Below are 25,990 nucleotides of genomic sequence, written 5' to 3' on the forward strand. Positions count from 1 at the left end.
TCTCTCTCTCTCTCTCTGTCTGTCTCTCCCTCCCTCCTTTTCAGGGAATTGTCCTGTTCCTTACAAGGTTTAACTATGTCAAGCCTTTATCCTCAGCATCTCTGTGCCAGATCTTCTGTGTTTGCTTTCTCTCCCACCACCACTCCTTCCTTGCCTGCCTCTCTCTGCAGAGTGTGTTGGCCCCTTTATTTCTCACCTTCCCAGCCTTGGGAGTATTGCTTGTCTAAGTGAGCCCCATGAGAACCCCTCATCCCTGTTCCCCACCCCCTTCCCAGTCATGATGTGGGGGGGGGCGGGGAGAAACTCTGCTTTGTTTCTCCCCCTCTGATCCCTGGCACCAGGATTACGATCTCTTCCTTTCTCCTGCGTGCCCTCAACTCAAAAACGGGTGAGATCAATGCTAGGGGTTGGGGGCCCAGGGACGAGGGACTGAATGAGCTGTGTTGTCCCCAGGAGTGAGTGAGTGAGGGTGGGTGGGATGGGCAGGAAGCGGAGGGGCTGAATGAGCCCACTGTGTGAGTGGAATGGGGGTGGGTGGGTGGGTAGGAAGGAAGGAGTGGTTTCCTGCTGCATTTGAATAATTAAAACCTGAAACTTATTGTAAGAGACAGGCCACCTGCATCCTAACACCAACTGTAATGTCACAGGGAGCAAGATACCCCCCCTCCCCATTTTCTTAACGCAGCCCCTACCTAACTGGGAGATGTCAGAGTCTTTCCGCCCCCTCCAGATTCACAATTGCAGCAGTCAAATTATGGTGGGAAGCTAAATTCCCTAGGCGTTTGGATTCTAGTCTTGACACCCTCCCCTTCTCTTCACACTCTTGAGCCCTACACTATTGCTCCTTCCTCTTGCTACTCAGTTGGGGATTATGATTAGCTCCTTAGGGGGCCGTCTAGCATGGAAGCTGAGGACTCGGCCAAGTGAGATCTGCTCAGCCATGGCTACCCTCTCTAGCATTTTGCTAATTTGTCCATCTGGGTGTCTTGCAGGTTGGCTTCAGTTGCAGCATGTCTAAAATGGCACGTGAGTGTGTGTGTGTGTGTGTGTATGAGTTTTCATTTTTAAACATTTCAAAATAAACATTTTACAAACGTTAAAATATCCAATGACTTCTTCTCCTTCCATGGTTCATCTTACATATCATACGTTCCTGCATATTTTATTATAACCATTCAAATCCAATTTTCCACTTTTTACATCAATCAAATATTGTTTACTCTGTTGAATTTATTTTAATGCTGACAGCGTTTTCAGCTGTGTACAATTATTTTTCATATATTAAATAAATATTTTCTACTCTTCTTTAAATATACATTCTTCTTGCTCTCTTAGTGAGAGTCAATATTTTAAGAGATGCAAAGAATCTGTCGATCGTAGGGGTTGCACTCAGATATATGGTGGTGGTACCCCCTCAGCCTTCATGGAAACTTGGTTTCTGAGCTGGGGAACAAGTTCAGATCTCCTTTAGTGGAAAGAACAATGCAGAAAGATGATTTCAGAGGCAATGAGGTTGCGCTCTGGGATCCTCTGTTGCTTTGTGTGAGAGTCTGAGTTTCTTACAGAAGTTGCAGAACACATTCTTGGTTATTGCTGTGATCAGGGCCGTCTTACATATAGGTGCTAGGGCTCTCAGGGGCCAAGAGTCTGGGGCCGAGATTTGGAGTCCGGGGATTGGGAAGAGCCGACAGCCACTGGCGAGCGGAGCAGAGGCCGTCGGAGTGCCGCCTCCTCGGGCTCAACTGTTGTTGCACTGGGCTCTGCTTGCCCCCCCCCCCGGCTCCTGGTCCTGGCCGTGCTCTGCTGCCGCCACTACCTCCTCGGGCTACTCTGTTGTTGCTGAGATGGCCGGCCAGGCCAGCCCTGCTGTGCGCACCTCACTGGCCAGCCCTAAAAAAATGTTAACAACTTTGGGGTTCCCCCCTAAAAAATGTCAACAACTCTGGGCAACCTGGGGGGGGGGCGCTGGGTGGATCTTTGCATATGCTTAAGACAGCTCTGGCTGTGGTTGCCCTGATGTTGATGTTTGTGAAAGATCTGGCATCCTCATTGATATGAGTTAGCTCATCTTGCCCTTGACCGAATGCTGGGTCCTAATCCATCGTCAGGTTACTGCTAGCTATGCTTGGATTAATGATGGGCTTAACAGCTGATCTACCCCCATCCCTGGTGCTACCCCTGTCCCGGTATGTGTGTCCCCCCACCCGGGGTGTGTGTGTGAAATGGACATCCACAGGTTTCCCAAATGTGGTGTCCTGTTGATTTAGCAACTCACTTAAGACCCCAGGGTATCTTGGAAAGGACTAGGAATTTTAAATTTTTGTGCATTCCCTCTACTCTTTGTCTCAGCATTTTGGGTGCATTAGGGACAGCACAGCTTTATTAATAAGCCCTTGGCACAGTATTCTGAAGCAGAAATGGTAATCTGTTTATTTCCTGTACGGTTCTAATAGAGGTGCTCACTGAAACAAATGGGACTTGAGCATTTGTAAATGCTGGACACACCTGAGGATCTGTAGTACACTTACAGAACATACAGGGCTGCTGTTATTTACGTAATAACAGTAACGTACATGGTGCTTTACAGGGTATTGTTGTTTAGTCGTGTCCGACTCTTCATGACCCCATGGACCAGAGCATGCCAGGCACTCCTGTCTTCCACTGCCTCCCGCAGTTTGGTCAAACTCATGCTGGTAGCTTCGACAACACTGTCCAACCATCTCGTCCTCTATCAGCTGTTAAGCCCATCATTAATTCTCCTTGTGCCCTCCATCTTTCCCAACATCAAGGTCTTTTCCAGGGAGTCTTCTCTTCTCATGAGGTGGCCAAAGTAATGGAGCCTCAGCTTCAGGATCTGTTCTTCCAGTGAGCACTCAGGGCAGATTTCCTTAAGAATAGATAGTTTTGATCTTCTTGCAGTCCATGGGACTCTCAAGAGTCTCCTCCAGCACCATAATTCAAAAGCATCAATTCTTTGGCGATCAGCCTTCTTTATGGTCCAGCTCTCACTTCCATACATCACTACTGGGAAAACCATAGCTTTAACTATACGGACCTTTGTTGGCTTTTTAAGATGCTGTCTAGGTTTGTCATTGCTTTTCTCCCAAGAAGCAGGAATCTTTTAATTTTGTCTGTTCCAAGACGGACAGGTCATAGTGGAGAGTTTTGATCAAACGTGATCCACCTGGAGCAGGAACTGGCAAGCCACTCCAGTATCTCTGCCAAGAAAACTCCATGGACAAAGACAACAGGCTTTACAGGGTAGCACAGGCCAAAAAAAGAGAGGACTGATTCCTTCGCTCTGGGGGTGTACCTTGCAAGCTAAACTATGACAGTGGCGAGAGAAAGCAGAGAGGGATTGGAGAGGTAAAGGTAGCAAAAGAGCAGTATGGGCAAATGTATCACTTAAGATGCCATTTTGATTACAGATTAAGGCACACACCCCCTTGTCCGTGTGCATGTGCACACATGCCAGCCACTTTTTGTGTTGTAGTCCCACGTTGCTGTAGGGTTTTTTAGTGTGGAACCTCATGGGCCATTCCGACCCCTTTGTAAAGTTCATTCCCGGCTAAGTGAAGGCTTATGCCATGAGGGCCCAGTCATGCAACACTTGCATTCTCACATCTGCAGACACCCAGCAGCTGCATGGGATTGCACCACATGGAAGTAGCTCCTGCACCAGTGCTGGCATGTGTGAGTGGGGCAAGTGCTGTGGTCATTTTATGGGGAAAGGGGGAATTGAGGAGAAATGATTGTTTGCTGCTTGCAACTTGCAGCACAAAGCCTTGTCTCAGCAGATTCCACTCTTCAAATGCTCCAGAAGGTGTTTGCAAATATGCTCAAAAACACAGGGCTGAGATGATACTTCTTTAGTCGGTAGGGGATATTGGTGGTGGAAAATTGGAGGCTCCTCTTCCCCTCCTTCACTTCCTCACCTTCTCTCTTTCTGCCTGCCCTTTCCATTCCCCCAAAGGACCCGATACATCAGCACGGAGTTGGGCATGCGCCAGCGCCTCTTTGTGGGCGTGCTGACCTCGAAGAACACATTGCACTCCCTCGCAGTGGCGGTGAACCGCACCTTGGGACACCGGCTGGAGCGATTGGTCTACTTCACGGGCACCCGGGGGCGCAAGGTCCCTCACGGCATGACGGTGGTGACGCACGGCGACGAGAGGCCCATCTGGAACATGTACCAGACTGTCAAGTATGTGCTGGACCATTACGTGGCTGACTTTGACTGGGTTTTCCTGGTGCAGGACGACACCTACACCGAGGCCCACCGTGTGAACCGCTTGGCCTCTCACCTCAGCATTGACACTCTGCTCTACATGGGCCGGCCAGAGGAGTTCATTGGTGGGGACACGCAAGGGCGCTACTGCTATGGCGGCTTCGGCTACCTGCTTTCCCGGGCCCTTCTCCTGCGGTTGCAGCCTCACCTGGAAAGCTGCCGGAACGACATCCTGAGCGCCCATCCCGATGAGTGGCTGGGGCGCTGCATCATCGACTACACTGGTGTAGATTGTGTGGCAGAGCGTGAGGTAAGGAGGGCCAGCTGCACTGTAGTGTCCCTCTCCTGTGTTCATTTATTTAACTTATTTTGTATATACTACTGAATCATAAAAAACCTCTAAGCGGTTTACATGCAATATACGGAAATGTTATTGGTACAAAAAACAATATGGCGGAGGCACCTGTGTAATATGAAGGGGCAAGGAGTTGCAGTGTAGGTGCTGCTAAGCCAAGGGACTGATATCCTTCCAAATGTGGAATGAACATGATCATGTGTTTCAAAGATTAGGGGGAGGAACCAAACACTCAATATTACAGGATGAATTCTTGAACCCAGTTGAAAGCTGAGCTTCCTCTTCCGCCATGCTTTTGTTCCCTTACAACTGGAGGGGAATACCGGCTGGTTGTATGTCATGGTTATATGTACTAACATGGATGGCCTGGATTTCCCCGTCAGATGTGCTACTCTTATTCCTTCTCCCCACCAGGGCCTGCATTACCAGTATTTTGAACTTGGAAAGAACACTGACCCTGAGAGAGAGAGCGACCCACGATTCAACACGGCCTTCACTGTTCACCCTGTGCTGGACCCTGTCCAGATGTACCGGCTGCACAGACATTTTGCGCGTGTGGAACTGGAGCACACATACCAGGAAATCCAGCAGCTACAGGTAAGGCAGGCCGGACGTTGGATCTGGATCTATAACTGGCTGAGCGGAGTGGGGGACTCTGTTCATTCTCCTCATGCGCCACAGTTTCCATTGTGGCACTACATTTGCTTACCAGATATAGGAAAGTCAGCCATGTTTTCTTTATTTTTACATTTATGTTGCACCTTTTCCTTCAAGGAGCTCAAGATTGCCATATACTCCTCTTCCCCTACCAGTTCCATCCACACAACAACCCTGTGAGTTAGCTTAGGTTGAGGGACTTTGACTGGCCAAAGATCACTTAGTGAGCTTCCTGCTGAGTGAGGATTTGAAACTTGGTCTCCCAGGCCCTAATCCAACACTCTAACCACTGCACCACACTAGCTTTCTCCAGTGTAGCTCAGCTGTAGAAAGTAACTGAGCCTATTTCACTTCTAATGTCTTCTAGGGTGGAGATGGAGAATCTGGGGTGCTCTGGATTTTGTTGTGGACAATCCATTTGATGGGGATGTTTGAATCTGAAGCTATACCCTTCCTCCCCCCCCCCCCAAGGATTTAGGCTTAACTGTGGCAACCCTCATGTTGGCAGTTTCTGAAATCTCCATCTTTGGCAGCACATGCTGAGCTCTGACCCCTGGCTGTAGCTTCACCACTGGAGATTGGCTGGGGAGGGGGCAGGGCTGAATTTGAAGTGGTGATGGTGTGTGTGTGCGTGTGCTGGCTTGCTTCCATATACACTTAACCTTTTCCCCACCCACTGCTTCTCTCATTCCAAACCCATTTCCTCCAGCTGCAGTTCCAACCCCTCAATTCGCTGAACTATTAACTACCACTTTTTACTGAGAAAATAAAGAGTGCACTAGTGAAACTGAAAAATATATAACATTTTTGGTTAATAGGTTTGTTTTTTAAAATAGATATATAGTGGTACCCTGGTTTACGAACTTAATCGGTTCCAGAAGTCCGTTCTTAAACCGAAACTGTTCTTAAACCGCGATGTGCTTTCCCTAATGAGGCCTCCCACCACCGGTGCCCTTCCACCATTCGGCTTCTGTTCTTAGACCGAGGTAAAGTTTGCAAACCAGGACACTACTTCCGGTTTTGCGGAGTTCATAAACTGAATTGTTCGTAAACAGGACTGTTCATAAACTGAGGTACCACTGTATATGCATTCCAGATAACCTTAAGCTGAATCTTAGTGTGCATTGTTGCAGTGGGTTTCCTTCAATGAAGGTCTTAACCCAAGTTGTAAGTTTGGAAGTTTAGGCAGCAAGCTTGCATGTTTGGTCAGCCAAGAAAGGCAATTCCTAGATTCCAAAGTGAAGGTTTGCTTTTGGAAAAATGCCAGACCAGTCCAGACAGCTGTCTGCTTCTTAATCTCATTGCTGAGCACAGCACTGGCTACCACGATGGACCTTGACTCATAGGCTGCAACTCTGCGTGTTATAAGCCGGGAACTGGGTGGCGTTATTGATGCCTTCATAGGTTCCGCTATTAGCCTTTTGGTTCATGTAATAAAATTGGCAGAATATCGAGATGTGTGAAAACATACTTGAAAAATTGTAAAATATGGAACCGAAAATGCATACAGGTGCTCAGGAGCTACATTAAATTACATTGATTGCTATTGCACATTGGATTTTCCTTTTCTTTGTGCTGCTGTAAATTAATATTTGAGTCTATTGCCTTAGGTTATAATAAGTTTTAAAGTGATTTATTTATATAGTGCCCCTGCCAGTTGGCACTTGGGGACTATGACATAAAAGTAATATGCAGTAATGTGTGTAATAAAAAATGAAAATCCATTTTAAAATAACTTTTTTTTAAAAAAGAGAGAAATGGGGAGAAAGAAAAAGCATATATTTTGGTGGGGGGGGGAATGACATGACGGTCAGTTCTCCCACCCCCTCCCCCATGGATCCTGGAGGACTTGATGACAACCACAGCAAATGTATCTGGGGGCTTTTTTTGAAAGGGGAAGGGGGAGTAACAGAGAGAGAGCATGCCTTGCTTGGAGGGGAAGAGAGTGTGGAGCCCCTGAGGGGCAGAGATCTCTCCCTGGAGAGGAAGCAAATGTAAAGTGTTTTGCTCAATTGCCCACCAGCATAAGGTGTCATTTTTTTGAGCAGCAGGTGGTGTCTGAGTCGAGATAAACAATGGAGAGAGATTAATTAGGGTAATTATAATTTGACCAGGCGAACTATATTTAATCCATTGCAATCTGCTATGAATTAATGGAACTTTTCTTGAATAATGGCAGTATATTAATCTGGACACAAAAATAAATAAATAAAGGGCAATGAAACCTTTTCCATAACCAATGAAAACATTTTAAAAGGTGGTAAAAGCTGTAATGACATATATTTAAAATTCACTTGTTTCCTTTGCCAAACCAACTCCTGATTGTTACGGACTGGGACCTAAACTGAGGGGAGCTGCCTTTTCCACCTGGGTTGAAGGCTCTCGCAGACTTGGGGGTGATGTGGTTGCCAGCCACTTTAGGGGCTTCATGATGTCTATTCTGATTTTAATTAATTAATTGAACTTCATTTTTCTACTTCTCCTCTTCAGAAGAGAGCCCAGGGTAGTGCACAACATGAAAAAAAATGCAATCAATAATTAAAGCATCTAAAAATGGCAGCACTGAAACAGTATATTCAAACAATGTGATAACCGGACTGTTGAATCCCAGAGTTAATTTATGGCCCAAGACTAACAGCTCAACCCAAAAATATAAGAAAGTACAGTGGAAACTTGGTTTTTGAGTATCTTGGAAGCCAAACAATTTGGAACCTGAATGCCGAGAACCCGGAAGTAATTGCTTCCATTTTCGAATGCGCCTCAGAAGTCGAATGGCATTTCTCCATTTTTCCAATGGATTTTGCCAACTGCCCATTGATCCTTGGTTTTCGAATGTTTCAGAAGTTGAACGGTCTTCCGGAATGGATTATGTTCAAAAACTGAGGTTCTACTGTTAACACAATACTGCAGGCACATTAGGCAAGGCAGACCCAACACTTTATTTCCTGACTAAAAGCCAGAAATAAAATTGGAAATAATTTATGGAGAATTTTCTAAAGGGATCAATATATAAACCGAAAGTGTGTTAATTTAATTAATGTGGCCTAATTTAAATGCAATTAATGTTGAAGAATGGGATTCAGTATTTGGGTGTGGTACAGGCGCATGTGAGGAGACTGTCTTAAATACAGGCTGCTTTGAACCATGTGGCCCATCTTTCACCACAATACTGTTTCATTTTTTATTTCATGGGGCAAAACAGTGCAGGTAAGCTAGCCCCAGAGCTGGGCTCATAGCGTGAGACCACACTGCCACCAGGTGGCTGGATGGTATAACTTGGCACACCCTGCTGCTTGCTGATCCTGCTCTTGTTTAATGCGCTTACTCTTTGGGTTGGGCAGAAGTTCATCTGGGCTCATATGGAGAGGTCTGGTGCCCCAATGCAGTTTGTCACAGGCTTGCCACTTCTTGTGGTCTAGCTGGCAGTGCCCCTGTTGGTTTCTGCTCCGGGGTAGCTATGCTGGAGGGGTGGTCAAACTTAATGGTCATCAAGCATGTAATGGATGCTTTGTCTATTTGGGGAGCATTGGAGGGGTGGAAGTACTTAGCTTTTCATGGACACCTAGTCGTGTCTTCTAGTCAGGCATCCTAAAGAGACGTGCCTGACCTGACTGTAGTGTAGGGATGGGGAAGCTATGGTTCAACTCCAGTTCCCATGAGCCACAGCCACTGTGGCCAGTGCTCAGGGATGATGGGAACTGGAGTCAGTTACATCTGGAGAACCACAGGTCCTCTTAATGAAGATTTACCTGGAAGGTAGAGGGATGTGTGTAAAAAAGGGAGAGAGAGAGAGAAAGAAAGAAGAAGGAAGGAAGGAAGGAAGGAAGGAAGGAAGGAAGGAAAGAAGGAAGGAAAGAAAGGACGGACGGACTAATATCCAAGTAAATATGGGAGCTGCTCTTAGCCATGGGGAAAGTTTGCCTTAAGTGTGTGTATGTGTTTCTGTGTGTGCCTCTTAATTCATTTGGAACTGCTGGGAGTTGTGAAAAACTAAATTCTGAGCCTTCATTGACTCTGCCTGCACCCTCTCCTTGCAGCTCGAGATCCAGAACACCAGCAGCCTGTCTGCAGATGGCGACCTGAGTGCCACCTGGCCCATTGGCATCGCTCCCCCTTTCCAGCCCAAAACCCGCTTTGAGGTGCTTCGCTGGGATTACTTCACGGAAGAGGCAGCTTTCTCTTGCATGGATGGAGCTCCCAAGTGCGAGCTGCGTGGTGCAGACACAGCCGACGTGGCCGACGTGGTGGCTGCAGCTGTGGAAGAGCTAAACCACCGGTACCAGCCGGTGCTGCACATCCGGAAGCAGCAGCTGCTGAACGGCTACCGCCGCTTTGACCCGACCCGAGGCATGGAGTACACCCTGGACCTGCAGCTGGAAGTGGTGACCCAGAAGGGGCACAGCCGGTCGCTGGCCAAGCGGGTGCACCTGCTGCGCCCTCTCAGCGAGGTGGAGATCATCCCAATGCCCTACGTGACAGAGGCCAGCCGGGTCAACGTCATCCTGCCCCTGACAGCCCCGGAGCGAGACTATGCCGCACGCTTCCTGGAGGTCTATGCTGCGGCCGCCTTTGAGAATGCAGAGAACGCTGTGCTGACCTTCCTCTTCATCTACGACCCCTTTGAGGCTCAGCAAGTGGCCCAGAATGACGTCTTCCGGGCGGTGAAGGCGCGCATTGCGGAGTACGAGCGGCGCTATGCGCAGGTGAAGATCCCCTGGATCAGTGTCAAAACAGATGCTCCCTCCCAGATCAAGGTGATGGACATCATTTCTAAGAAGCACCCCGTGGACACGCTCTTCTTCGTGGCTGGTGTGGGCACTGAGGTCACGGCCGAGTTCCTCAACCGCTGCCGCATGAACACCATCAACAGCTGGCAGGTCTTCTTCCCCATCCACTTCCAGGGCTACAACCCCACCATCGCCTTCCACAACCAGCCCCCGCCTCTGTCTGGCCTGGACCTGGTGCGGGATGCCGGCCACTTTGACCGTGACGCCTTCAGCGAAGCCTGCTTCTACAACGCCGACTACATGGCGGCACGCACGCGCATGGCTGCCGATGCCCAGGACAACGAGGACATCCTGGAGACGCTGGACATCTACGACCTGTTTGTCAAGTACTCCAACCTGCATGTCTTCCGGGCGGTGGAGCCGGCCCTCCTGCAGCGCTACCGGCCGCACGGCTGCAACCCGCGCCTGAGCGAGGAGCAGTACCACCGCTGTGTGCAGAGCAGCCTGGAGGGCCTGGGCTCCCGGGCGCAGCTGGCCATGGTGCTCTTTGAACAGGAGCAGGGCAACAGCACATGAGCCCGGGGCCGGGGCCAGCCTGCCACCTCCCCTCTCCCCCTGCGCATCTTCCCTGTAGCGGCAGAGGACGGCGGCCCAGGATGGCTCAGGCTGGGGCTCAAGGGAGCGGTTCTGCTTGGCTGTCCAGGTTGCCCTGTGGACCAAAAGCAGGCATTGGCGGGTGGTCAGGATCCAGTCCCACTTCTGCCTTGCTCTGCTCCCTTCATGCAGGCCCAGGTCCTCCCCCCGGGCAGCAGGATTAACAGCTGCAAGTGCCAACTGAGCAAGGGCAGGCAGGGCCTGCTGTGGGACTTCTGCCTCAAAAATCTGGCTGCTGCCTTGGTGGCACCAGGGCTTTTAGAAGAGGCTTCTGTGTGAGGGTGGGGTGGGCTGAAGCCGAGGAGGCTGGCTTGGGGTTTCTGGATTCTTTGGCAGTAGAGGCAGGAAGGAAAGAAACTTCCCCCTCAGGAGCACTGCTTGGTCCCCTTGCTGCAGTTTGGGTCTTAACTTAATGGACACTCCAGGTGTAGGTGCAGGATAATCTTCTGTGGGTGGGAGGGGCAGAGGGATTCTGGTTGGTTATTTTTTTCTTTGTCCGGTGTTGCTCCTTTTGGAAACGGTGACTCGGGCTGCTTTAGCCTCAGATTAGGAGTGGTAGGGGCAAGAGGGTGGCACAGACCTGGTGGGTGCTTTCACTGGGAGAGTCAAGCAGCCCCCTGGTGCCAGGCTGGCTCTGGCACGGTGGGGATGAACAGTATTTCTGGGGCTGCCTGCCCTCTCTTTTGCCACCCGCTGGGCTGAAGGTACGTAGATTTCGCCAATCTTGCTGCCATGAGTGGTTGACCCAGAACTGTTCAGCAGAGCGGGTTGTGTCAATCAGCCTGGCGCTGGGACCAGGGCAAGGCTCAGAAAGGGTGCAGTTGTGTGTGTGCACGTGTGAGAAGGAGTTGGAGCTTGGCTCTCCAGTGGGTTTATATTTAACTTGGATTTGGGGCGGGTTGGTGACTAAAATGTTGTTTTGCATTTTAATAAACTGGAGCGAAGCATAAAGTGTTTGGTTATGATTTTTCTGTTCTAGGCTGTATGCATGCCTGGTTTGTATGATGGAGAGAGATTGTGGAATCGATAGAAGTTAATTTATGTATAGGAACCTATGATTCCTTGGAGACGAAAAGAAAGCAGCGGTGTGTATTTCAAGGAATGTAATACAAGTAGTTAGTTAGCTGTGTCCACACTAGGGTGCTAATGTGCATGTGTGTTTTCCTCCACACATGAGTGCTTTCAATTGTATGCCTCCAAAACCTGTCTGTTTCCCATTCATGCTAGTGGGTGATACTTGAAGGGATACAGTAGCACTGTGTGTTCTTCCATTCACGCAATGAGTGCACCCTACACACCATAAGTTCCAGGAGCCAGAGATCTTTTGTGGGCATGCGCCTTGGTATGTTTACCTGTGTGCATTCACCTTAAAACAAGTATTTTTTTTTAAAAAAAATACTAGCTATGAGATTTGCAAAAAGGAGCTGCAAAAAATAATACACCAGCAACTCCGACATCTGTTGTAGGTGTGGAGGCAAAGATTGTTTAGTTGTGCATGCACACCTTTTTTAAGAAACGGTATTTTTGAAATACAGGTTTTCTGATATGCCAATTTGCACAAAAGAGCAGCCTTCCTTCCTTCCTTCTTTGGAAGCCAAGCATTCCTTCCCTTTTCCTTTCCTGCTTCCTGTACTTACAAGGGCAAATTTTGCTTTTATTTTTAATTTCCTTTTTTTTCTTTTTTCTTTTGCAAGAGTACTTCTGCTCTGTGAACATGCCTTCAGCACCAACTGGTGGGAAAAGTGCACCCTTTCCTTTTGGTTGATAGAAAAAAATGGAAGGAAGGGTGTGGGAGCAGCACCCATCAAATTGTCCCCATACATGTAATGGACAGGAGATGGTGTTCAAAAAAGCCAGCCACTTAAAATGGCGTAACATTTTAACACCATAAATAATCATAACATTAAAATTCTCACTTCTGTGCATGCTCAAAAGCCAGCCCAGATAAAAAAGTGGATCAGATTCGGGTCAGTTTTCTCCAACCATGAATGGTGAGTGTTGGCATATAAGTCGTGTAAAGAAATGATGCAGAAACCCCTTAACAGAGCGATCCTTTTCACCCTGAGAGCAAACAGTTTCTGAACTTCTGATGAAATAGCATCTGATCCTTACTTTCATTTTGTGAGTGTTTTCTGTGATGGCCCATGTTTGTGAACACCTAAGCAGTCTGTGTTCTGTTTTGTTTAAAAGAAATGTAAATTTTTCTTGATGCTGAGGGGCAGGCCAGGCCACATGTTTACAGCTCAAAAGAAAATGTGGTCTGGGGTGGGTGGGACAGCACATAATACAGTATGATTGTTTCTTATGCAGAGTTCAATTCCAAGGGTTCTGTGTATATGCAAAATTGTGTAATACCCAAACCCTTAGAACTGAACCCCTGTGCGAGCGCCAGCAGACCCAGGATGCTCTCACAAGGTCTTTTGGGGCTGCCCAAGTTCCTGTGAGATCTTGTGGGAGCTTTGCTCAGGAAACAAAAGTAGGGAGTTTAAATTTTGCTCCAGAAAAATGTAGTGCAGTGAGCTTTTTAAGTTCACTGTTGCTTCTCAAGCAAGGCCCTCTCCACTCACCAACTCCGGTTATAACTTGTGGGAATTCAACTGCCTATAGTTGATATCACATAAGTTAAATGCATGTAATATGTGATTGTGCTGCACCAGGAGAAAAATGGCAAGTGAAATATAAATCAATGCTATTCTTTTTGCTCTTGGACCACATGGCCAGTCAGTTCGCTGTATATTCATACTAGTTCCACACACATAAGAACAGCCTTTTTATTATTGTGATTACAAATTGGGAACAAAAAAATGCAGTGTGTGTTTTTACAGGATACAAATCAGTAATCAGAGCCATAAGAAAGATACCAGAAAATGTCAAAATGGTATGTTACACTCTGAAGGCTGATGGATGCAACGCAGGAAAGAGAAAAAATCAAGAGCACCATGGTTGAAGGTAAGAAATAAAATGCTATCAAGGAAGGGAGAAGATGACTTCAGAATGTTTTTCTGTAAAGATTCACACAGTATGTGCGACAGACATGATTTTCACGTTCGTTTATAAAGCGGGGAGGGGGAAACCCAGTTGCCATGTCTCCTGAAACCTGTCACTCTTGCTTTGCCCCTCAGAAAGATTACTTTGTTGAGTGGGCTTCCCAGCTAAAGCAATTCTCCATGGTGGTTTGTGTCATGAGTTTTATGCAGCACGCTATAGATGTGCTGCAGTGCAGGCCTGTTTCCTGACTGGCTGCAACCAATAGCAACACTGTGGAGTCTTTATTCAGCCGTCTTGGCTGGCGTTGATGGCAACCGATGAGTACCAGGTTTGCGAAGGCCATGGGCAGGATACAATAAGGGCTCCAGGGCCACGTCATAGATTCATAAGGAGCAATATTGGATTGGTTTGTAAAATGTGCCTAATGATTTCCTCTATTCACTACTCCACCAGAAATGACATAATTGATTAGTGTTGCGGAGGCTCCCTACGTATGGTTTTTATGCCTTCAGTATTTAGATCAGGTATGGGGAATCTCAGGTTGAAGGCATAAATGATGCTCTCTATCTAGCCCTCTCGCTATACAGCCCCTTAGACTCTTTGCCCAGCCCTGTTCACACTGGTGTCCTTGAATATTTGCAAATGGGTCTTGCTTGCCTGGATGGTGGGGTGTGTGTGTTGTGGAAACCTTTGGCTGGAATGTAGCCCGCTGTAGAAAGGTAAGAGTCATATCCACTGCCCAGCTCATTTTTGCTTGTGGCCCTGTCCACTATGGCACCAGAGGGTTCCATGAGGAAATACAGCACTCAATGTGAAAACCATTCCCCACCCTGTATTTACAAAGTACATTCAAAGCACATCCCCCCAAGACTTATGGGTACTGTGGTTTATCCCTCACATAGTTGCAATTCCCAGCAACCCTTAAGAAACTACAGTGCCCAGAATTCTTTGAGGGAAATAATGTGCTGCAAAGGTATAATATGTTGTCATTTAAATTAAAGCAAAGAACTTGAGAGGCAGGAATTGCTTAATTTATTGCTCTGCTTGTATAAAACCAGACAGAACAATGCAGAGCATAACACACATAACTGACAAGATGAGATTGAAGGGGCCTGCAAAGTCAGATTCTCAACCACAGTCGCTAGCAGTTTTCCCATAGAAATGCCAATGATGTGCTATTGTAAGAGCAGCTGAGAGTCCACAGTCTGATATTTATACTGGTTTGGTCCAGAGGATTTCAACTGAGGGAGGTCCATGCATTTCAAATGAAATAGGTTATTCTGAATTTCCAAAACAAGTCATGGCCTAAGGGGTATATTTACATCCCCTCCTTTGATCCGTTTGCGCTTCTGAGCTAGATTTAAAATTGACTTCTTCAAATTCTGTTCATTTAATCATAAGCATTATTTTTTTCTTTCCAGAAGATGATTGCTTGCTAATGAACATCCGTTTCTCACCCCTTCTAATCCAGCCCGTGTCCTTCCTCCTAATCCTTTCTGAAATATATAAGGACACTTTGATGTATGTTGACAAACAACTGAAGATTTAAAAAAGGCTAGAGAATTAGGAACTTGCAGTCAATAAAGCACAGTTTAATGGTTAAAGATAGAGAGAGAGAGAAATCAGTTTGCTAGAGTGAGGGCAAGGCAAGCAAGAATGAAAACTAAATTAAAACTATGATCTTCCTTTCATATGCCTGATGCTAGGTCATAGAATCAGAATTGTAGAGTTTGAAGGACCCCAAGGGTCATCTAGACCAACCCCCTGCAATGTAGCAATTTCAGCTAGATCATAAATGACAGATGTTCATCCAACCTCTTAAAATCATCCAAGGAAAGAGAGTCCACCCTGATGTTTAGCTGGGTCCTCCTACACTTTTGTTTAAATTAAAACTTTACTATGATTTATTTAAATTGCTTGACTTGTTTAAATTAGAACATTATAAAATCACAATCATTCAATGCAAATTAATCAGTTTATATAATTTGGGCTCTGTATCACAAAACTGATTTGCAAAGGGTGAACTGGGACTTTTCGCCTGATACCCCAAAGACTTCTAACCAAGAAAATGTTGTCCTTGCTAATAGGGTTGCCCACAGAGTCGTCTGGGCAGGAATTCAGTAAATCTGCGAGGTACTGCACTTCTCCTGATTCAGCCATCACTCAGAAGCAGGGGCAGTGTTTCAGCAGGTGGGGCAACTGTGGGTTTGAGGGGGAGGTCAAAGAGATGGCCTTACCTGTGGCAGCCCCAACCTGTGGAATTTTCTCCCCACTAAGGTTTGTTTGGCTCCTCCCTTCTATAGGGTTCTTCATCTGCTGAAGGCATGTCTCTTCACTGGCCTTTTGATACCTGAGATTTATAGACTTTAGGATCCACCCAGTTCATCTGAGTGTAGTAACTTGTTTTAACCGTTTCTAATATTATTATTATTATTATTTGTATAAGGTTGTAACTTGCCCTCGGAACTTGTAGTGAAGGGTGCATAAGAAATCCAGTACATAATCTTAGTATGCCCAGACTTGAAGCCTCTGAGTCAAGCTGGGCAAGCTGGAGGGCTTCATCTCAAAGGAGAGCACAGTGGGCATAATCAAAACCTGGTGGAATGGAGAAACGGAAGAGTGGAACGGGACACTCATCTCTGGATACAGGCTACATAGGAAGGATCGGCAGCCATATACCAGAGGTGGTTTTGCTCTGTATATTAAAGCAGAAATCCTCAAAGAAGCAGACTCTTCCACAGAATTGCTGTGGGTGGAGATACTGGACCCCAAGAGTAATTTAGTACTGGGAACATAATGTTGTCTCCCTAACCAAAATGCCCAGGTGATCTTTATATGGAGAATGAAATCAAGTAATCTTCCAAAGGAAGAAGTTCCATAGTGATGTGTAATTTCAGTTACCTTCACGTAGACTTGTGTACATGTGTGATCTGATCATGACAAAGAGGTCTAGATACTCCAATTGACTGTGACACAGAACAATTGATTATGGAACTGACCAGAGGAGCAACAACTCTGGACTTAATCTTAAGTGCACTTGGGAGTGCACTTACACTTGTTTTGTGTTAGTGTTGACCCAGCTGGAAACAGTGATCACAGTGCTAGCAAATGCCTTATGCCTTTTCAGCTCTGAATGTTTTTGTACATCACTTGGATAATTTGTTATAGTGAGCAACTAATAAGATTGATGTGATTAATTAACTGGAGCCCTACTCTCTTTTGCAAATCAGATTCTAGGACAAAAGGAAGCAAGTCAACCCATCATTTTTTTGCTACCTGGGAGCATAAACACATTGAGACAGATTTTGTACTCACCTGTTGCTACTATAACTTGGTGACGTGTTCTAGCTTTCAAAAGCCTTGTTACTTGGTTTATGCTTCTTCCAGGTGTAAAAAAGGTGGGCAATCCCTGGAGGTGAATGAGGGGTACAGATTACTAATGGGTGCCAGCAGTGCTATTTTTCTAGAAAAAAAGGTGCTGAAACTCACCATGAATACCTCCCTTGTTCTCTTATAATAGCAATGGCACTCACCTGAGAGGTGCCGGAACTGAGTTCTGGCTGAAAAATAGTCCTAGGTGCTTGCAGCAGCATTTATATAGGCAGAGTTTTTTAGCATATTGTTGTCAACTTTGTTTATTTTTGTTGATAAGACTTACCATATATTCCACCCAACTTTTTATCTAGCAGTGGGAGTACATGCTGAGTTAGGGTGGATTTGTTTAAAATGGGTTATCAGAACGTAGGCTGGGAAGATAAATGCCTTGGCTGAAGTGGCCCAGCTCAATTATCAGCCGAGAAAAGGGAGGCTTTTGTTTAACTTGCATGTTTAACATTTTGTTGTCTTTATTTGCCTGTAGCTCGAAAGAATTATTGCCTATTAAGAAAGAGCAGCGTTTCCCCAGTTTTTCTTCCTGACCATCTCTCTGTCCTTCCTGACAGCTCACTTTATGCTGAGCCTAGAAACTGATGGTACAACAGGGGAGTCACATGCTCCAGAATGCTGGTTAAGAAACCTAAAGAGCTAAACTGGCAGCTATTGCTGGCTGCTCTGTATGCAGCCAAGCTTGTACCAATGGTTCTGTATCCAGGACCACTTAGGAGGGCTTGGGTGGTGCAGAATGGCATATGGCTTCATTGTGTGAACTTGTGAGTTCTCAGAGTACTTGCACTGTGCACATATTCACCCAAATTGTTCACCACAGGCAAATCTGAAATCTGCTATCACGCTGCCTTTAATATGTACAAAGAGTAGTGTCAATTCATCCCTTTTTCTTGTTCTTTTTTCTTTCTTTCTTTTTGGGTGTGGGGTTGCAGATCCTTGTTTGGCCTAGTGTACAAGGAGACTGACTGGGTTGATCTTGAACTTGGTTACTAGTTCTCTGTTTGCACTGAGAGTTCAAAACAAAGCTCAGTCAGAACTATTATTAAGGGACCTAAAATTTATATGCCCCTGAACCCCAAAATAAGCTTTGGTCTGTTCCATATTCTATGTACACATCATGACTGGGTGACTGTCTTCTTCAAGATGGGCAATAATTGTCGTCCAGTCAAAGCCATAGTTTTGGGACAATGGCCAGTCATCTGTGGTGAGCCCATACGACAATTACAAAGGAGCAACTGGGAGGGTGCACTCCACAGTTAGCTTTGGACCACCCCAAATGATGGGCCCAATGTCCAGGATTGTGTTCTTTGCAATATGGTGTTGAATCTTCTTTCCCTTGGGACCAGGCTGCTGTCAATAATAGCCAAAATATGTAGAAAATAATAAGGAATGAGAGTGTCTACCCCCACAGTAAGCTTTATGCTATTAAGCTTTACGCCATCTGAAATCACGCACCCACACACATTCAAGACAGTATCCTCTGTAAGATGCTTTTGAATCCTATCTGTCCCAGCTCTTCAGTGGGGTTGCACCCCCCCAACTGTTTAGCGGTACTTTAATATAACATGAATTAAATGAAACCATAAACATAGCAAATCAATAAGCTTTGACTCTTGGATGTTAAACTTTGTAGGAGGAAGGCGAAACAATTACTTCACATCTCCAGTGTAAATAGCCATTCTGGATAAATGAATTGTTGTTCATCAAAGCAAACTTTCCTGGGCCAATTAATATAACCAGCTGCCACCATACAAATTTATCATCTTTTTCCAGACTTGAAGCCTCTTGTGAGTATGTGAGGTAAAGCTTGTTGATTCATGATACTTAATTTGTTTTTGTTTTATATTAGGCAGTTGATGAAGACCTTGGTGTCAAACACATTTTATGTTCGTAAAATTAGAGAATTGCAGAGTTGGAAGAGACCCAAAGGGCCATATAGTCCAATCCCCTGCAATGCAAGAATCACAGCTAACATATACTTGTACAAGATTTAGCCTATTATGGATTTATTACTGGGAAGCTTGCATATATGGGAGAAAGAATTTAACATACCTTTCCCCAGCTCTGTTCATCCAACTCAAATGGGCTTCTTCCATGGCTGCTTTGTCCAACTCCCTGCGCTACAACCAACCGACCAGTAAGAAAACCAGTTATGGGATCTCCTTCCCACCATTTCTTGTAGTTTGGTCTGCTGGCTATATGAGTGTAAGGATTGCCTTTCTCCAGCAGCCTGGGATGGTGTCATTTTGATTGCCTGCAGATGAGCATTCAGCCTGAGTTGTTTGTGATTAGACAGTATTGGCTATTTAATGAGCATTCATTTCGACATCTTGGCAGGGGGACATTGCCTCAATGCAAGTGTTATCTCACATGGCCCATTGCCTTTCCCCCATCCCTTTCCTGATAGGAGCAGAGCTGGAAAGAAACCAAGGAAGGATGGAGTGCTAGATAATAGTGGGGTAGAATCACTGATGACACAAGAAACAAGGCTGGAGTTCTACTTGTGCCTCTTTATTGGGAGAAACTTGTACATTTGTAAAACAGCGACTCGCGCTCAGTAAAGTCATGGGATTAACAGACCCCCTCCTGGGAAGATCCCTGGCTGGGCCCCAGTCGAGAGTCTCCTGCAGCCTGCACCCATGGAGTCACACACATATGCAGCAGGCAGGCGGATTTGATCTGCAATATCCCACTCCCTCTGCAGCAGTCAAATGCCTTGACTGCTCTTAGCTCTTGAAGGTGGTGTATGCAAGAGTTTGGTGTTGTCACTGAAGGAGGGGGGTCATTTGCAGCATATTCCTGTGCCACCTTTCTTCCTGAAAATGCACCCCCAGGAGTACAGGCACGTTTCCCTAAGTGTGGGGCATGACACCATGAGGTGTCTCGACGGTGCATGCTGGAGTCCCCTTTGGTTTGCTACATGGAGGGCTGAGGACCACAGCTGGGTTCTGGGGTATTCCCTTGTCCCATCAAGACAGCACAAGGTAGGTTGGTTGGCTTTTTCCTGTTGTACCTTTACTCAGGGCCCTGCCTCAAAGAGAAAGTTGACATTTCCCCCTGCTGCCCTTGAGGAGTCATTGCACACGCCCACACTCCCCACACGCGGATGCATTGGGCGAGTCTGCTACTAAGTGCTTCAGCCTAGGGATCTGAGTCCTGGGGCGCTGCCTGGGCTCCTTATCCTCCCCTTGACATTGTGTGGGACCCAGAAGGCTCTTTCTCCTGAGGGTGGGGTGCTTTTGTGTGGCTTGGACCCTGAATACTGCTGGAGGAGGGTGGAAGATGTGGGGAAGGGGGGCGTCTGTACATCTGGGAAGGGGCTGCCCCAAGGGCACTCGGGCTTTGTTGGTGCCAGCAGCCACCTGCAGCATCGGCCTCTGCACTTGAGCTGGGAGGGAACCTGAGATTGGACGTCGATGTCGTGGTGTCCAGCCTTACCAGCAGTTTTTAGCAATGCCTGTAGGGGCCAGCTGTAGCAACGAAAGACTCAGTGTAGCCGGCTAAAAACCACAGACCCAAAACAGTTATGTACAAATATACAGTTCTGAGGGAAGAAGGGATGGGTGACGGCTGGCGAGCCATGAGGGTGAGGGGCCTGTACCCATATGGTAAAGGGGCACATTGTGGGCAGGATGACAGGTCTTTAAACCTCCTTGTGGGCACAGTCTCAGTGTGGGGGGGCAGCAGCAAGTGAGCAGTGGGGTACATCATGGCACTCACTGCCCAAGAGCAGCAGCAGCCAATGGGATACAGGACCTCTTTCCTGCCCTGAGACACCCCTGTGTGCATGTAAAATAGTGGCACATGGAAATGTATGTTTGTAAGGAGGCTGAGGGAAGAGGTGTAAGTAGGAACAGTAATGATAAGACAGGACAAAGTGAGAGGTGTTGGAGGGAACATGGCTCCCGCTACTCAGAGTCTGTGGCAGAGGCTGCCACGTGGGGCTGTGTGAGCAGCTGGTTGTGTGGTGCTACCGTGTTATAGACTGGGCCCGGGGAGAGAGAGTTGCCTCTACCTTTGGTGATGCCCTCTTTGCTCCCTTGCGTGCTCCATGTCCCCCTTCCTCCCACTTTGTGAAATTCCAGGCAGGCTGCCTGCCTCAGTCAAGCCTTGCTTCCTATCAGTGGAGCAGTTTAGAGTCCATTCCACCTCCCTGTTCTTGGCAGCTGATCCTCGGTCTTTCTCTGTGCTTCAGTATGGGGAAGGTTTGTTGGGGGAGGGGGTGCTGAGCCCTGGAGGGCAGGGGCAGGGCCAGCTGGACTGGGGAAGGGGGTTAGTTACAGGAGGGAGGGGGCTATAAAAGCACCACGGTGCTTTTTGGAAGCCTTTGGAGGTGAGAGGAAGGCCAGGCCTGGCCACTTGGAAAAGGCTTCTTGGCGCAGGCCGGAGCCTGCTGTGCCCCAAGCTGCTCCAGAGGCACTGCTGCTGTTTGGGGGGAGCAGCGCACGAGCTGGCTTAGCAAGCAAAGTCTTCAAAGACCCCTTGGCCCGAGTAGTGGTGGCGGTGGTGGTGGTTGGGCAGAAGTCCTGTGGGGTAGCTGCCCTCGTTGTGGCGGCCCAGGCTCTCACAGGAGCTCTGAGAAAGAAAGAAAGAGAGAGAAGAAACACGGTCAGCACAGCAGCTGGTACCTCTTGATGGGTGGGTAGTACGTAGCTCTATGAGCATTCTGCTGAAGTTTCCTAGAGGGAGACCTCCAGGAAGGCTGCATGTGACAAGACGTGATGGAGAGACACCTCCGCTTTCTTGCAAAGTGATATAACATCAGCATGCTATCTATGCCTTGCCCTGCCCCTTCCAGCTCCACAGTGTGAGGACCAGGGCAGTGCTACCATCAGTCCAACTAGGCAGCTGTCCAGCGCACAGGCCTCAGAGGAGTGCAGGACTGACCTTTGAGGGGCAGCTTTATTCAATTATTTTTCGTTATATCTTAAAAATTTCTGATAATATTTTGGAGAATTTTATTTCTGCAGGACATTGTTCTTGAAATTTTAAGTTAGCTATTGGAGCGGGGGGGGGGGGTGTTGTGTGAGTAATTAGCCTTGCCTAGGGTGCCAATAGCCTGGCCCTGGTGATGACATTACACTGTCATTTCTGTCCCAGAAATGAGAAAGAGGCAGGACGAAGAAACATGGACTAGCAGGAACTCTTTTCCTCTGTGGTGGTAGCAAAAGGCTGGAGCTGTTAAGATTATGGCACAGAATGGCAATATTTTTCCACTCCTAAATTTTGCTCTCTGAGATGGGCCTTTGGAATGCTCTATCACAGACTTTGTCTGTTCAGCTCTTCCTTAAACAGCTCCATCACCTTCTGACTACCTCACTCTCTCCAGGCATCCCATGTACCAAGCCAGATTTAGGCAGTCCCTACCTACTTGACAGTCACCTGCCTTTTTTGTCTAGTCCCCCATTTCCACTGCTGGACAGCAATATAACTCCTTTCCAATGCAAGTTCTTGAGCCTGCTCTACTTTTGACCCCCTGCCTGTAGCCCTGTTAAATCTCCCACACCCTTAAAGGTGGGATGTGTGTGTGTGTGGGGGGGGGAATCTCACCCCATGGAATAGGAATCTACACTTGGAGGGATGCCACACTCAACCATGTCAGATGAGATCAAGACTCTAAATATAATTACAGCTGTGGGTATAAAGCTGTTAGAAACATGCAGTGCCCTGTGTGATTTAGCGAATGAGATGAAATGATAGCTCCCGAGGGTAAAGCTGTACCATGGTATACTTCACACCATCAAATTCAGAGAGGCTCTGTGAGCTCAGGAATCATGCTTTAGGGTGGATATTATTCAAAGAGAAAATTATGAGAGAGATTAGAATGTCCAATCTCATTCTTAAATGGACCAAGGAGATGATTCTTAGCTGCTGCATGTATAAATAAGGTGAAGGGGAACAATTCATGTTGATTAAGTAGTAATTCCAATGTTAATAAAATGTGAGATTCCCGGGCAGGAAACTTATTTCAGGTCCTTAACATTGGAGGTCTCTAGGTGCATTAGCAATTTTAATGCTGAGAGCTGAGGCTGCACACAGATGATATTTCTTCAGTGGCATGGAGCTGCTATGTGGGAATATCATTGTCTAAACTACATATTTCGTTTTCATTCCATATACATTCCCCTGGTCTAATCCATTTCACTGCAACATTCCCTTGGTAAGGGACCAGGGCAGACACGGCTGCAATTATGAAACAAGAAAAAGGTTCCCACTCTCTCCAGCGAGGTTCTACACCCCATGGATAATGTTTTTGCTGCGCTAGAAAGCTGCCATTGCTGGATCAGGATTAATTATAGGTTAAGGTGGAAGTTGCATCCATGGGTCTTCAGAAAGCATAGCCTGTGCACAGCATGAAATGCCTTTCACAAACAGGAAAAACAGTAAGCATGTCCAAAACGCACAAAAGCTTGCACTTCAAATACTGTCTAGCATCTCCAAGAAACATTAGGCAAGCAAACACGCAAACATGCACTTCATGGAATGTGGATAGAGAATGGCTTGAATGAGGTGTGTGTGTGTGTGTGTTTAAATCGTGTTCAACTCAATTTTACTCAGAATAGATCTATCTTAGTCATGCTTGTTAATTTCATGGGTCTTCGCTGAGTAAAACTTAGCTGAATACCACCCTCCATGTGCTCATTAGCTTACCAGCACAGGGGTGACCTAACTGTGCCACTGCTGGGTTCATGTTATGCCTGGCAAAGCCAGAAGTTCCTGGAGAAAAGGCAGCCTCCCTTGACTACATGATAATATTACTGGACTTGCCACCATCCTTCCTGAAGATAAGGCCTCCAGGTGCTTGAGCAGGAAAGGATGAACTGTCACTATAGTACTTGCTCAGAAAAAAATGATTCTGTCCACAAGGTGGTGCTGTGACAACACAGCTGATCACCTACGCTGGAGCTTATTTTGCACTAGCTGTTTGCCACAGATAAGTATTGATTGGAGGCATCTGTTGCGTGCATCTAACCTGGAGGGACCACGAACAACATCCATCTCTCTTGCTTCTGTTTAGATAGACCCTATGCTGGAGCAGAGTGGCATGTCCTAAAGGTGTATGTTGCTCCACTGCTTCTGTGGCTGAAAATGTGTTTGGCATCAAACCCCCCCTCCCATATTTTTTTAGAGGTGGGGGGAGATTCTAATCCATCCCCTACAATAGAAATCAACACTTTCTCATAAGGTTTCCACTATGAGAAGTTGGAAAAACCGTGTGGTGTTCTCCACAAGTCCTTTCAGATTCTTCTCAATCCCCTCTAATGTCAGATGACAGGGCTTATATCTGCTCTCCTGGTTTCTGCTCTTGGACCAAAGAGCCCCAGCTCATCCTACGAGTGAGCGCCTATCCCTCCTGCAAACCAGCTGGCATGAGGAATCTTCCTTCTTTGGTATTTTTCCTGCTACTCTTCCACCACTGTAATCTTCCTCTATCCTGTAAGCACTCCTCTCCTTCTTGGTGTTCTCTGCTGTTTATAAGACCCCTTCTACCCATCCCACCTGCTGCCCTCCCACAGCCCACCTGGGTTTAAGTCCAAACAACAGGTATGGGCAGGAAGAGCAACTTTTTTGCGGTCTCTCCCAACTTCACAGCTGCTCCCCCCCCAACAAAAATATCAGATGCGACTGCAATTCTTACTATGTGGCTGGTTTATGTTACAAGGAGCTGCCTTGCACTAGGTGGGAACACAGGACCATCAACTAGCTCAGGGCTGCCCGCTCTCAATGGAAGTGGCTGTCCAGGGTGTCGGGCAAAGGACTCTCCCAGCACAGTTGCCTGAGATTTTAAGTAAGAAAGTACTAAACGTAGGGTGGTCCATATGAATATCTGTTGCTGGACTTGCAACTGAGGGGAGAGTGCTGCTGAACGCAGGTGCTGCTTGTGGGCTTTCCCTGAACACCTGGCTGACCAATGTGAGAACAGGATGCTGGGATAGATGGGCCTTTGGTCTGACCTGGTAGGCTCTCCGTATGTCCTTATTGTATTGTACCTAGGGCACATCCTCTTGATTTGTGCTATTGTGCATCTCTGTGATAAAAACCGAAGTAATATGCAACTGCATGGTGAGGTTAAAATAAAACATGTGAGGTTAAAATAAAAACATAAAAAGGAGAAAGTGAAGGAACCGAGAAATCACAGCTCAGTCGGCCCAGAATAGCTCATCTCTGTGCCGACAAACGATGCTGTTAAGGAGCCAATGTCCAAATTCAACCCTGAGCCACATGGAGTGTGCCAGTGTGCAGTGGACAGTACTGAGTCTACTGCAGTAAAGACATATATCCCATGCCAGGAGTAACCCTGGGATGTTTGACTGCAATCCTGAGACATCGACAGCAACAGCTTCATTGATTTTAATGGCTCAGGATTGCAGCTTTCATGTCCTGAAAGCCAAGATGAGAACAAAGGACTTCCTTCAGCGGGTTGGGTCCAGAGTTAAGCCTGTAAATCCACAACCACTCAAGTGGAATACAAAATGCTGCTTTCCTCTTGGCTGGTGTGCTAGGAGTGAGCACAGCTTTGCTGGGGTGATGCCCAGAGGTCCTGCTGCAGCCGCATGGGCCTCTTTTGCCTTCAGTGCCCCACTGGCCAACTCATCAGAGGCGGCATTGGAACTGCCACAAAACAAAGACCAGTCTGGGTAGTTCTCTGTCTGCACCTTTATTTACAGCCCTTTGCTGCAGCCAGGTTGAATTTCAAGGAGCCCTAGCTTCTATTGACTTAAATGTTGGCAGCAGCAGGAAATTAAAGTAAACTCAGCTGCTAATTAGTTATTCCTTGTCCAAAGGCTCCAGAGCCAGCCAAAAATCGGCATGTTTGATGGGCTTTCCCTGGCTCTGCCTCCTGTGTTTTATCTTTATATAACATCAGGGCTCCTGGGATATTGAATGCACCAGCCGAACAGCTCCCGCTCATGCCGTAATACAGGCATGCGGCATATGTCACTCGCTCACCATCATGCTCACATGAGATTAGAGGCAGGCAATGCAGCTCTCCCT

The 25,990-nt window shown here is 47.0% G+C and overlaps 2 protein-coding genes across 7 annotated transcripts in view; one reads left to right on the forward strand and one right to left on the reverse strand.

Moving 5' to 3' along the window:
• Nucleotides 1-11,576, forward strand: part of CHPF (chondroitin polymerizing factor) — a 31,139-nt gene extending 19,563 nt beyond the window's left edge. Inside the window, exons 2-4 of the mRNA XM_083727189.1 lie at nucleotides 3,974-4,538; nucleotides 4,998-5,180; nucleotides 9,278-11,576. Of these exons, the coding sequence (XP_083583315.1) occupies nucleotides 3,974-4,538; nucleotides 4,998-5,180; nucleotides 9,278-10,543 (2,014 nt within the window). The 3' untranslated portion in view covers nucleotides 10,544-11,576. The remainder of the gene's footprint in view (nucleotides 1-3,973; nucleotides 4,539-4,997; nucleotides 5,181-9,277) is intronic.
• A 1,803-nt stretch (nucleotides 11,577-13,379) lies between these two features.
• ASIC4 (acid sensing ion channel subunit family member 4) overlaps nucleotides 13,380-25,990 on the reverse strand; it is a 213,310-nt gene continuing 200,699 nt past the window's right edge. For 3 of the 6 annotated variants that reach the window (XM_083727330.1, XM_083727332.1, XM_083727331.1), the window contains exons 10-11: nucleotides 16,925-17,018; nucleotides 13,380-15,105 (exon numbers count right to left, since the gene is read on the reverse strand). In XM_083727330.1, coding sequence (XP_083583456.1) covers nucleotides 14,996-15,105; nucleotides 16,925-17,018 — 204 coding nt within the window. In that variant the 3' untranslated portion in view covers nucleotides 13,380-14,995. Of the gene's footprint in view, nucleotides 15,106-16,924; nucleotides 17,019-19,483; nucleotides 21,569-25,990 lie in introns of those variants that run through there. The other 3 variants (XM_083727333.1, XM_083727336.1, XM_083727334.1) reach the window with 1 other exon arrangement.

Source organism: Podarcis gaigeae (assembly GCF_964106915.1).
Source record: "Podarcis gaigeae genome assembly, chromosome: 1".
In the NCBI taxonomy this organism is placed as follows: domain Eukaryota; kingdom Metazoa; phylum Chordata; class Lepidosauria; order Squamata; family Lacertidae; genus Podarcis; species Podarcis gaigeae.